This window comes from Loa loa (genome assembly GCF_000183805.2).
Source record: "Loa loa unplaced genomic scaffold supercont3.46, whole genome shotgun sequence".
NCBI lineage: Eukaryota > Metazoa > Nematoda > Chromadorea > Rhabditida > Onchocercidae > Loa > Loa loa.
This window is the reverse complement of record NW_018108226.1, coordinates 93,147-107,202: the sequence shown is the minus strand read 5'-3', so window position 1 is coordinate 107,202 and position 14,056 is coordinate 93,147. Positions and strand designations below refer to the sequence as shown.

Below are 14,056 nucleotides of genomic sequence, written 5' to 3'. Positions count from 1 at the left end.
ATATATATATATATATATATATATATATATATATATATATATATATATATATATATATATATATATATATATATATATATATATATATATATATATATATATATATATATATATATATAGACTATCCAATTGATCCCCGAAGCAGGTACGGAAATTAAATTGGATGTTAGTTATATAACGATAATGCATAAATGTTGTTTGTATCGAATCGAATTAGTGTCCCAAGAAAGAGTAGCAGAATATTCTTGTGGAATGTCCTTATGCCTACTTCCTTACATCAGCACCACCGAGGACCTCAATGAACATGGATGAAGGCGATAAACAAATACAAACGCTTGTTAGGTCGCAAACACCTACGAGCTAACTGAGATGAGCCTCGTGCGTAGAGGGGCCGTATAATTTATGGCGTACATACTTATTCGGGTTGTCGCTTTCACATTTAGCAGATGGCATTAGATGAACGCGGGAGGTGGCGATGTTCATTCATCGTAAATACAAGACGTAGAGGCGTTGCTAACAGTACCAAACATCTCGATACCCAGAAAAATTTTGCAGAGAATGTTGTATCCCCCAACTATTGGAGACGATGAAGTTGTAGACGTGATAGAATCAACAGATGACGAGATTGATGAGGTTGATATTTTTTTCAATTTTTCATTCAGTTTTTGCAACATATATGATCACAGAGTCGTCTGGCGGTATCTTGACCTCACACTTCATACATGCACCAAATAGTGGTTTACAATGTTGTTTCTAATAACAGTTTCAACTAGCCTAACCTAAGATAGTAATATCGATTGCAGGGATTTAACTTCGACTGCATGAAAAAGCTGCCTTTACTTGAACTGTTTGAAACTAGTCAGAAAAGTTGCTCTCGGTAATTTTTAGTGGTATAAGGAATACTTTTTGAAAGATCTCTGCAGTTGAGGGATTGCTTCCGTAAAAACATTTTTCTCCATTATTTTCTTGCGCATTTCCCGTCCAAGAATTTTTACCTCATTTTTCAAACATTTCTTGTAAGTGATATAAGGATTTTTCCATGTTAACATTTCTTTGAGAAAATAAGGAAAACTTTGTTCGTTACAGGGATTAGAAGTGAAGAAAAAGCTGCAGAAAAGGATAAGCAAGGATTTTGCTGATGGATTTCTATTCGACTGCATCAGTGGAAATGACAAAGGTTATTCGGACTAATTCGAAGTTCCACTGTACTTTTTTTTTTACTTATCTCACTAAGTTTTCGCGCTATTCTCACTTTTCCGTGGTCTTCCGTCTCTGGCCTTTCAAAAGGTCAATCTGGCTTTCCAAAGTGTTGAAAAATATTGGTAATGCTTCTGTTGCGAAGTATTGCCAATCCCTCACTGTAACCTATTCATCAAATTATCGATTTGTAACTTTACGCGGAACACATTACTTTCTCACAATAATAAGTCTACTCGTCCTTCGTGGAAAAGATAAAGAGAAGCACTAATAACATTTCCTAAACTGGATCAAAACTACAAGTTTAATCGGATGATTTGGAATCCCACCTATTATTGGATGAAATTAGTTTCTGTATTTTGATTTATTTCGAATAATTCATTCTATTATAATATCCGTAGAACGTCTAGCCACAAGAAATAGTCAGAAATATCGTAAAGTATGGTTTCATCTTTCGAGTTCTCGGTGAAATATGCTGGTGATTTCGAGGTTTTAAATTTGGAAACTTTCCAGTATTTTGTGATTTTGCAGAAGTTGATATATTGCAAAGCCTGCATCCGTATGTTAAAAAAGACACTAGCAGCACGTTAGAAGAAAAAATTGAACGAGAACGCGTCAAACTTTTTAGCTCCGGGTTAGCGGAGAAGATTCCTGAACTCGTGCAAGAAATGGAGGATATTTCTGGTACTTTCGCATCTTTGATTTTGTGAAAAATTCCTGACGTCGTTTCCAACATTTCCTAAAAAGAATGGATACAAAATAAGCAAGGAGTATAAACGAGCAAAACTGAAGTGGCATGTGTTTGCTGTTCGTCAACATTAAGAAAAAAGATTGTTCCATCTTTTTTTTCTTATTTCAGTTTCTATAAGTTATTTGAATTTTCAGATAATGTTCGTGAAAAACAGGCGAAAAAAAGGAAATGTTATGCGACGGATAGTTTTTTCGATAATGCCACTAGTACTAATGCGCTGAATGCAGAAACAGCTATTAGTTTTGATCAAATGAATCTCTCTAGAGCACTATTGAAGGTAACTGGCATATTGGATGGAGTTTCTCAAATTCGAATTAAAATTGAATGTTTCGTTCCTTTACTTCGTTCTTTTAAAATCAGATTTCCTCTTTACATCTTCTAAAATATAAAATTCTAACTCTTATATTCAAATCTTTTGCTGTTATGCATTTTAGTCATAATATTTAATGTTTTTAAAATAAAGACTCAATAGAAGCGAAATTCTTGTCACTTGAAAATTTCTCATCTGTTTTAGGCCATAACAGCATGCGGTTTTACTGAACCTACTCGAATACAAAGTACATGCATACCCCTTGCACTTGCAGGGCGTGATCTCTGTGCATGTTCTGCAACAGGAACTGGTAAAACAGCTGCTTTCATGTTACCCGTTTTGGAGCGTTTATTATATCGGCCACAGCAAAAAGCGATGACTCGAGTAGTTGTACTGACACCAACAAGAGAATTAGCTATACAGGTTTTGATTATTCTAGTGATATGGACAAGTTTTTTATTGAGAGACCTGACGATCGGAAGAGTTACTGTATTGCGGAGTGTACTGAGCAAAAGTAGTACGAACGAGGATGTTCGTATTAGTCGAACTGATTTATCTGTACGAAGCACGAAAATTCCCCTCTTGCATGATGTTTTTGGAACATATCGCAAGCATAACGCTTACGCTTCTGTAAGTCACTGAGATATGGGGTCGAAATCCTTGGATGGTTACTTTATTCGTCAAACATGGTATGCAGTTCATCATTTTAAATTGAATTACTTGCAGACATTTCAAGTTAGTCGACAGTTATCGCAGTTCATGCGCATCGATATATGTTTGTGTGCAGGTTCGTCTTTTTCATAAATATAGGAAGATTATATTAGTTTACATGCTTTGCGTCACTTGTACCCATCTAAGTGAAAAATATCTGTCGAAATTATAAATTCTGCTAAACCAGTAATTGATTCAGAAGAACGCTTAAGTGAGACTTCTGTTTTTATTGCTAGATTTGAATTGATCTTTTTGGTTAAAGATATGGAAGATTTAATGCAGCTTCTCTGTTTAAGATTCATGATTGAATCGCTTTTTCGTAGTGGACATAGAAAAACTTTTTTTATGTTACACGCATATAAAACACAACCGTAGCCAGTCTTGGAGAATAAACTATACTAGACAAATCGATGGTAATAAAGAGCGTACACGAGCATTTGAATGTTTAGCGATTAAAGTGATATAACATAGAGCTCCGATGGAGAGCAGTGCACTGGTGTAGAATGCATAGGTATAGTGCCATGATTGCACCACATGTGATGTATAAATTGGAACTATGAAATGTGTTATCCATTGAGCCGCTGATGCTAACCCTGTTGCTTTCCCCAAGTCGGTAATGTCTACAGCACTGCAACCGTAAATGTGAAAAAAAACAAAATAGTGATTCAACGAAGTTATTTTGAGATGCGATAAGAAAATGCTACATGACTGTTGGGCATAAGCGAGAAATACCACCATCCGAATGAAAGTAACTGACTTAGTATCAACATTACAACATTATGATGGTTTTCTCATTATTTTGTGAACATGGAGATATGAATTAGAGACTGATGGTACAAAATGTTGCTTTTAACCACTACACCATTCGTCGCGTTTTTTTAATTTACAGTGATTTTCCTATGCAGTTAGTTCACAGTCAGTGATTTCTCCTAATTAGAGACTCATGTGGTATAAATGTTGCTTCATTAATTATTTGATGTTATGATGTTAGCTATTTAGTTTTGGGCATTTGCGCTTTTGATTTTAAAAACCGACATACCTTGTGATTTGTGTATAGCTTTCGGCATATGCAACAGCATAGCATGACGTCTGTAGAGCTATGACGACAAGTAGCTGATTGAAATTTGTGATGAAATTAACTAATGAATAAGCACAAGAAAGGCCAGTCAGTGAAATTATTAGTACTGTCCGCGGATAGAAACGTCGTTGCAGGTAAGGCAATAGAAGAAATTGTACCACTAGTAGTGATGCACCCATTACAATAAGCACTTTAGCCGAGTCATTTGGGCCCTCAAATTTAGGAATCAGACTCTTTCATCATATTAATTCGAAACTATGAATAAATTGAAACTGGCAAAGTTATTAAATTTCTTAGCTTATGAATTTTGAGGATTAAATACCTAATTTTATTTCTGAATTATATTTTATTCAACTCTTGAAAAGTTGCTGTCTGACTTCCTATCTTATCGTCCTCTTCATTTATTTCTTTTTGTTCAGTGTATTACATAGAGTACAAATTCTTTTTGCCGAGACACTTTGCTTTATTGTCAATTAATGTTAAATTCAATAACGCGTTCCTTTTCTTTATAAGTTCCGTAGTTATTTGTATGCAACTTAGGTTTGAGCAAATCGAGCTATGGTTTCAAAATTTTAAAGTGGTGATAAAAATAACCTGCATGAATGAACGAAGAAGGAAATTCCTCGATATTAGTTCATAGCAAATGTAGGCAGCAATAAGCAGTCCTCGCAAAAAAATACCTTCTCGAAGAGCAACGTTATGCTTTATCATTGGTAGATAATCCTGAAGAAGGTAGAACTTGAAGTATGACTCACTGATATTTATATTTTAGTAAAGTAATTTCAGAACTTATTTTCACATCAAGGGAAGATAGCTGTTAAGAAAGAAACATCGATATAATTATATTTCATGGAATTCTAATCATGTTAAAGGTGCTTTTAAACAAAACATTTTGTGGAACTCTCAATCTCAGCTTAAAGAGATAAACAAAGCTTATTATTTTTGCATTTGAGAATTTTGAAGGAAAGTAATTGTAAGTTCCTAAATGTAAGATTAATCCAATAAACACGGGGAACAAATCAGCAAATTACTCAGTACATCTCTTACTAACTTGTTAAATACACTGCGCCGGGCAGGCGCAAGGCGCAGGTCAAGCGCAGATTCATAGAACAGTTGAGCAACCGATCTGATTCCATTACCTGCGGACGTAGTCGGGCAGTAGCGAGCTTGGGCACACTGTGTGTCTGTGGCAGAACATAGTAAATAAATGGAGTTAACGTCGCAATTAAAGCAATACCACAAATAAATTGTGATGCACGAAGACTGGTTCTAATTGCTAACTGTGATGCAAACATCGGACCCAGTAACATTGCCAAAGCCTGCAGATCATATGCAGCTATAATGTTGAGGTGAAATTTAAGTAAAGAATAGGTAGAAATGAAATGTACACCTTGTTGAACCACAGAATACTTCAAGTCGCCTTTATATCACTTTCCGTGATTACCCATTCGAATTTGCATCTGATCAATCTTATCTAATCTGTAGTTGTGTCTTATGATCTTCAAATGAGAAAAAAATTTCTTGAACTGGTTACCTGTGGTACAGTAAGCCGCATTAGAGCACTGGTTCTTTCACGTTCCGTTGTAATGGTTGCTAGATACATTTCAGCAGTTGCATCCAGTTGATAACCCACTCTTAGCAACTTAATGAAAAAATTTTGCTTTAGTTCAGCTTAATCCTTCTCATAATGATAATCTACTCTGTAAATGGTTTTATCTTATTGATTTTTGCCTTAACCAACCACGATGCTTTACTGTTAATAATCTTATGAACATAGTTTAACCTACATGTGCTACATTTTTATGTTTTCCGTCAATTGTTTCCCTGTCCTGACGTTCGGATAAGATTGTCTTACTTTATTATAATTATGAAAGGGAGTCTACAAGACGGATGAAGGGATAAAATTAATTTTTAACATGAGTTCGTACCTAATAAGACAGTGTCTGAGCGCTCTGGAAAAAATCGCGATTCTTTGTCAGCTATCAGTCGGAAGTTAAGAGGAGCGAAATGTAATTGTTTAAAAAGTTCCAGTCAAATCAGAATAAGTATATCTGTTGCTTTTAAAATCACCTGCAGGAAAAAGAATGAGTACCAACACTTGGCAAAGGCTAGCGCTGAATAGTAGATAGATATAATGACCGATGAAAATAGAAACATTGTTTTTGGACCAGCTGTGTCGGCAATCTAAACATCTTTGATGGCATGTTTTTTATAGCACTTACTTTTACCAATCTTGTAATACCGTCCATCAAAAAAGATTTGTTTGCAAAATATTAATATTCACCTGTCCGACTACAAGGGCACCGACTGCATTACAAAAGCTTCCAAATGATTGGATATAACCGATGTCCACTATTGTCATCACCTGGAATTTGTTTTTTTCCCTCGTTAGAAAGTTTCTTAATCTTTCTCTAGCATCAAAGAGCTTTAAAAACTATTATCTAGTCGAAGAAAAGGACTTTTTCAATCCAAATTCTAGCGAAAATATACATGTTTTGTATTTCGGTTACATTTAATCCGCAAACTTTGCATATGTTCCAAAAGAACCCTTTTTTTTTACATCGAATAATTAACAGTTCTTGCTTAATTAGGAGCTATTAAATTTATTCACCAATCTTTACTAATTTTCCTAGGTAATTTTTCCAGCTTATTTTGTACTCTTGCAGTTAACAATTACTTGGGAACTGATTTTCGGCAGAATCAAGTTTTTATTTCCATTACTTTTGAGATGATCCTCGCGACATGGAAAAGCCATTTTGTGTCATGGTAAACAAATTTAACAGCTTTCGCGCACAGCTAAGCCATTTAATATTGTTTGCATGACTTCATATTGTACTTATTGAACAGTTGATTATTTTTTTTACTGTCTCCTACAGTCCTATCAACAAATTTTAAGGAAATATTTGGCATTCTAGCTCTTCTTTTGTTATTTTGTCGTCCTTTTGATAACCACCGAGAACGAATATATGACGGAGTAGTTATATTTTGCCAAGCTTGTACCGATTTTTGCATTAAAATTTAGAAAAGCTCCATAATTTATCAAACTAACGTGAATAGTATCCCACTGCAGGAATGAAAGTAAAGTTGTTGTCCATTGAGTACCAATATTCCACAATCCATAGATAATGCAAAGTAACAGCAAAATTCGTTGGTTTCTTTCCATCACAACAGTCATCGAAGATCCTTTATGAGATCAAATGCAAAATTTCCCCGTCCTGTGGAATAAATTTTATCTTATAGAAAAGGAGAATAGACACATAAAGAGGGCGGGACAACTGGACTATTAAGATGAAATGGACGATCGTTCGGTGAAATTGTATAGATGTTTTCGATGTTTCCGCTGGTAATAAAGGAGTCACAGGTCGGGTTGGATGGAGTATTCGGAATGACCGGAGCAAAGAAGTTGTATTAATGTGCCAAATGGACCGTTTCTGTGGCCTTCTGCTACTACCACTGCGTTTTGCTGAACTGCTGTGGTAGTACTGGTGAAATGGGAGGGGCAAGGGGGTGGCGCCAAATGTATTCAAGAATGAAAATTTGTTGTAGTGACAGGTACGGACGAATAAGTATTGAAGAGCAGTTGAATAAAGTACTGAGAGAGGGTCTGAGATGAAGCAGAAACAGGAGTTGTGAAAAGAATGTCATCAAAGCGATGATGAGAAATGCGGGTCGAATCGCGAGGGAGTAGGTTGGAACAGGTTTTTATTCAAATTGGGGCAATTGAGAAGTGGTGGGCGTTCAGTTAATGCTCGGCGGCGATTAGGAGAAGAGGATTGGAGTTTTTTCCTTACAAGTTGGGAGGAAGATTGCTTGTTTAAGCGCATGGGAAGATCTAAGGCACTTCGGAATTCAGCAAATTATGACGATTGTTTTGAAAGTTTTAATGAAATTACAAGGGAATTATATGGGATTCAGTCATCTCTTTAACTCCTCTGTTGTATCTTGTTCCTCTCTCCTCCCTTAATTCTTTTTCTTTTTCCTCTCTTTATGTTCCAAAAACAGAATTTATATATGTTTGTTTCGAATTTTCGGTCTCATAGGTTCTGCAGTTACTTCCGTGAAAAATATCCCCTTCCCTTCTAGCTCCTCATTCTCACAGTCCATTTGAGGTAGCGTATTATTTAACCGACAACTTTCCTTCATTTCTTTTACAAGCATAATTTTTTTTTCTTTTACAAGCGTTAATTCATTTCTTTTACAAGCGTTAGTCGAGAATAGACGGATGTTTTGGTATAATTTACTGAAGTTTTCGTTGTGTTCAGTAAAACCATGGACGATACTTTTTCTGCTATAAAGACATTACCTCTTCTCACTTTTCTTTTACGTAAAGGAAATGAATTGTATTGCTATTATTATTGTTATGTCATCGTTATTATTATTGTTCTAATATAAATGGGCTCCAAAATTTTCAAAATTTTCGTCATCCTTCCAGTTCTTTTGATAAATACTTGAAGCACTAAGGCTCATTTCACAACTGGCGCCCTTTGATGTATGTTGCTAAATGGCCAAAAGTTTCTTTTATCCAACCTTTTAGAAAGCCGTACTCAATAAAGGTTTCGGTTTCTTTTGGCGATTCAACGGTTAGTCACCAATGGAAAATGGAACCAAGAAATTTCTCCTCTTCAATTATCAGTGTTTCCGAGAATTTTTAAAAATTGTTTAATTGCTAGCAGATTGTTTTCTTAAACAATCTGCAGGAGATAGGAACAAATATAATGTACGCTGCTAAGCCTCGGCAATTAAAAGGGATTTCATTCTATAGCCGTCATATATTTAATAATCAGTTAAAAATCATGATTTGCAATCTTTGCTATTTTGCAGTCGTGCGCTTCTCTAAACACACACACACCAAAAAGAAAGAAAAAAACTTTCAGCCATCTAGCAACATACAATGCTCCTGAAATGAGCCTTGCTGCCTTAAGTATTCATCAATCTTTAATCAACTTTTGTCTTTTAATTCGATCTTTCTAATCTGTACAAACTAGGAATGAGATTGAATTTACAAAATTAGAACATTTCCACCTTCAAAATTACAACATTTCCATCTTCACCAATATTGTAACGTCCACTATTATCACCATGTGAATAAAATTATTAACTGAATTAATTAGTTTTCGTTTTTAGAGATTCGCTTCAGTGAACTGAGATAGTAATTACTACCCAGCTAAGGGATTTCAGAAAAACTTGAAACAAAACTTTGTCGGTATAATATGTCACTTTCTTGTATTTTTCAAATCAATACAAAATTGCTTGTTTTTGCAATGTTTTACATCCAATGGAATCAATCTTCTTCCGTTTCGGAAGTCTTAAGAATAGGTGAAAATAAGTAGTGAATTAGTGTGGAAGGTAAGAATTTTGGTTATTTCTAGTTGCTAATTAAATGGGATTGTAAAAAAAGAGACTTATCTTACATTTTAGGATGCTGAGATAAACTGTGTGCAAACAACTCCCCTAATTACTGGAATGAGCAGCTTTCATGTACCTTGACTTAAGTATGTCTTATACCGTTCCATTCAGCAATTACAAAATATTTAAAACAAGTTATAGAGAATTAAAACAAAATCTGCCTATAAGTGTGACAGTTCTAAATTGAATTTGGGAAAAGTGTATCTCTACAAATTTGCCTACTTTCTGGTGAAATGAAACCAGTTCATAGACTGAGAGTAATTGAGAGGTAGCTTACATAGTAAATACTAACTGGCACTTTTTTCTCTTCCTGTGGCTACTATGATTTCTTTTTGTAGTTAATGTTTCCCTTTGAATTTATAAACTATGAATATTTATTGATCATCTTATGATATCAATCTCTTATGGTATCAGACTCGTCTTAATAGCACCACTACTAAGATCTTAGCCTTTTTACAATGGTCCTTAACGGGTGCTAATATCATTCGTTAGCATCTCATCACTGTGCTATAGCCTAATAGATGATTCTACCTGGTCTTCATAATTTGAAGTGTCATGTCTTCTCCTGCTTACAACAATAATCGATTTATTTTAGGTGTCTTCAAGTCAGTGCAAACCACTTTATATGACGAATGTTTGTAATGCAGTAAAAAAAAAAACTATATATTAACATTTATAGTTTAGAAAAGAACCAGTGAAAGACCAGTGAATTGTTAACAAAAATGCTAACGGCTGCATTTTAGCAGTGGTAATGAGAAAATGTTTTCCATCGTTTTCTCACAAAACAAATAAATTCAGTTGAAAAAAAAGAAATTCTTTGTGTTGGTACATTTCGGCATATAAATATCTCCTTCGTAGTAGAAATGTGGAAATATCGATATGACTGATATTAAATGGAGAAACATTATAAAAACAAAGTTATTTTCAAGAATTTCAAGTCTAATTGGTGACCTTCTCTAAGCTATTTCTGTCTCTTGTTTTTCTGTCTTTTATATTTAGACTGATATTCGCTGTCTTTTCCGCTTAGTTCTTTTTGCTCACTTTTATCCTTTTAGATTTGATTGTAATATTTTTTTGCTTTGTTACTGTAAAAGTTTATTTATGCTTTCTAAAGAAAAAATACTAAGTTTTGTCCGGTTTTTTTAACGTATACATTAAAGGTGGTTTGGATTTGAAAACTCAGGAAGCAGCATTGCGACAACGTCCCGATATTGTAATTGCTACACCAGGACGACTGATTGATCATCTACATAATGCACCTAATTTCTCACTTGTTAATGTCGAAGTACTTTTTCTAATGCTGTTTTTTTAAAATTCATTTTACTTTAAAAATGTCGGAAATCATAGATCATTTTTACATTTCTTTGCGGGGTATAGTGTGAGGAATGAATAAGTATGGTGGGTTTTCGACGATCTGATTTCCCAGTTCCTAGTACCTTAAGAATCTTTCGCTTTTTGAAGATTTTGGTACTGGACGAAGCAGATCGAATGCTGGATGAAGCTTTCGCTGATCAAATGAAAGAAATCATACATTTATGTGCGCAAAATAGACAGACGATGCTGTTTTCAGCCACTATGACAGATCAAGTATGTTTCGAAATCTTTATGCTTTGAATTTATTGAATTTATGTCAAATTATTTCGTGCTAATTAATGTGCAGCACTGGGAAGGATAGATGATGGTCGTTCATAATATTCATAGTGTTATTTAGGAATGGGAAAAAAAATAATAAAGTGAATTAATTTTTTTTTTTTTTTTTTTTGTCGTATACATTAAAAGGTGGTTTAGATTGAAAACGTAGAGGGTAAGTTCTGACTCTTGCAGCCAATTTAGCAACCTTTACCAGTTTAGTTTGCCGTGAATCAGAGGTTTGCTTATATGCAGTCTATTGTAAGAGTTTTGTTTTTAATATAACGTCTTTGATGTACTCTTTGATTCACCGAGTCAATTGAACAATATTTTAAGGTCGAAGAGTTGGCAGCTGTCTCATTAAAAAATCCGGTGAAATTATTCATCACTGGTAATACAGAAACAGCTCTGAATCTTCGGCAGGAATTTGTACGTATACGGGAAAGCCATGAAACCGATCGGGAATGTATTGTAGCAGGTAGTACTAGTTTTTGGTTTTTTGAATATTCCTGAAATTCCTTATCATGTAGTTTTTTTAGGTCTAGTCACACGGAATTTTCCTGACCACACAATAATATTCGTGAAAACGAAGAGAACTTGCCGGCGACTCCATATTGTACTGGGTCTTCTGGGAGTTAAGGTAAGTTGTTTGGAGTTTTTTTGTTTAAATACATTGCCATTATGCAACATTCACCTGAATGTTATATAATGGCAATTATTTATTGGAATGTCTAAAAGAAGTCCTATTATCTGAATTTGTACCTGCATAAACCATTCAAATGAGTTGCTTTTTTATTTTGAATACTGAATTAAAAAATTATCTGGTGGATGAAGCTACAATGTTCAAAGCTTAGCGGTGATTTATCAGATTTAATTTCGTAAGGTCGGTCAACTCCACAGTGGCTTAACACAAAGACAACGTGTTGAGGCATTGTTTCGATTTAAAAAAGCTGAACTTGATGTGCTAGTTTCGACAGATCTCGCAGCTAGAGGACTTGACGTAGAAGGTGTCAAGACAGTAAGTTTTTTTTGCAAAAATGCGAGGTAGATAGTCATACATCTTAATTAAATTCCGCTCGTTGGCTGCCACGTTATTGATTGAGGCGTTAATCTTCATGTTAACCAATGATTTCGCAAGTAGGTCATTAATATGGATATGCCCAGTACGTTGAAGCAGTACGTTCATCGAGTTGGTCGAACTGCTCGAGCAGGTCGTGTAGGACGATCCATTTCTTTGGTGGGTGAAAGTGAACGAAAAATTCTGAAAGAAATTATAGCATCGAATAAAGGAGGAGGTTGTTTGAAGCAACGGCTGATCAGTGCTAGTCAGTTTTTTAATCTTTTTTAAATTTTCATGCGATTCTCCCATCGAGTTTCATCATAATATAATTCTTATTCTAAGAGAAGGGATTTTTCTTCATTACAGATGTCGTCGAAGCTTATAAAAACAGGATTGAGAGTTTGGAAGAGAGTATTGAAAGAATTAGACAAGAGGAAGAAGTAGAAAGAACTCTGCGACTTGCGCAGGAGGAGTTACAAAGAGGTAAAACAAAATTGGAAGGGAATGTGGAGAAACGATGTTGGATAAAATTGCGGAAGCCGTTAATTAATGTGGAAGGTAAGATATTTTGCATTTGAGCTCTTCCAAAATTTAGCTGTCAACTTCGTAATAATGCTAACTTAAATGAAATATTAGTACTTTAAAGTAGTACCGGTATAGAAACTTTCAAATCTCCAATCTAGATTGTTAGTTCATCTGAGAGCTTATATCTCATATTTTCCTCACAAAGAGCTAAAAAAAGGAGTAGGGAAGATATGCTGTATGTGTCTAATGAAGATTTTATCATAATATTGTGTGAAGCAACTTTCTTTTTTCCAGATAGAAAGAAGAGTAAGAATTATGATGCAGATGACGATGGAAATGAGGTAGAGTTTTTTCTGGATTGGTTTTTCGCGAAGAGGGATGAGGCATTTGGAAACAGTTTTCATTAAGGGAGGATGAGAAAAATTACTGTAAAATATTATTGTAGCGGCCACGTCTATACAGGCTTTGTTGTTTTCAGCCTGTGGAGTAGAATGCTCCAGATGAGTAATACCTTCCATCGTTACTTTGGTGATTATTCATCACGGCTTTTCAGTGTCAATAATCTAATCTATTGAAATTAATCTCCCCTATGCCACTGGATGTTTTTCGTTACCTCTTGCTTATAGTTTTACAATTCATTGTATTATTCATGCTTAATTGTTCCTACTTTATAAATAATTCCTTGGTGATTATTCTCTTACCAAAACATTATCGTACAGGAAGAATTACGAGCTCAGCGAATAGCTGAATTTCAAGTGCGTGCAGCGAAACGTGCAAGGAAGGGGAGAAAGTTACGAGCAGTTGGGGAAAATCATGATCGTTTTGCGAATAGAGAAAAGAACAAACAGAAGTCAGGAAGTTCGTTCACAAATGAATTAACAGACGTGAGAAAGAAAGCGGTAAAACGATTTAGATATGGGTAAGTGAAGTTGAAATTTTATCTTTGAGATGAAAGTATTGGTAACTGTTTGAACCCTCGTGATATCTCGAAATCCCCTGGTTGCAGGCCTGAAGATGCAGATTTCAAAGCAGCGAAGATGAAAAAAGCACGAAGAATCAAATTTTAAAATGACCTTGTCTTAAAGTTACAGTCTTTCTGGTAAATGTTGAGTCCAAAATTGAAGACTGTTTTAACACTATAGTTCGAAGCGTACATCATGAATATTGACTCGTTATCGTTAACCAGTGAAATGTGCTTACCAAGAACGATTCATTCATTGGTAAAAGAAGCTTAATATATGTTCTAAATCGTACCGTCATGTGAATGGAAATCACATGATATAATTTGTAAAATAATTCAGTTTTACGATCCAAATATATTGTTTCCCAAAGGAAACCTGGATCTCCCTATAATCATTCGACGCTGTCAGGTGCAATTGACACTTGAAG

The 14,056-nt window shown here is 34.8% G+C and overlaps 1 protein-coding gene across 1 annotated transcript; it reads left to right on the top strand.

The window, feature by feature from the left end:
• The first annotated feature begins 454 nt into the window (after positions 1 to 454).
• On the top strand, positions 455 to 13,898 carry LOAG_17161 (DEAD box polypeptide 27). The gene is made up of 16 exons (XM_020449821.1): positions 455 to 633; positions 1,087 to 1,177; positions 1,729 to 1,881; positions 2,083 to 2,225; positions 2,463 to 2,681; positions 2,985 to 3,045; positions 10,614 to 10,738; positions 10,915 to 11,040; positions 11,419 to 11,560; positions 11,622 to 11,722; positions 11,966 to 12,100; positions 12,224 to 12,407; positions 12,509 to 12,700; positions 12,962 to 13,008; positions 13,387 to 13,586; positions 13,674 to 13,898. The coding sequence occupies exons 1-16, from the start codon at positions 559 to 561 to the stop codon at positions 13,732 to 13,734; spliced, it is 2,055 nt and encodes a 684-aa protein (XP_020306592.1). The 5' UTR covers positions 455 to 558; the 3' UTR covers positions 13,735 to 13,898.
• Positions 13,899 to 14,056: the final 158 nt, after the last annotated feature.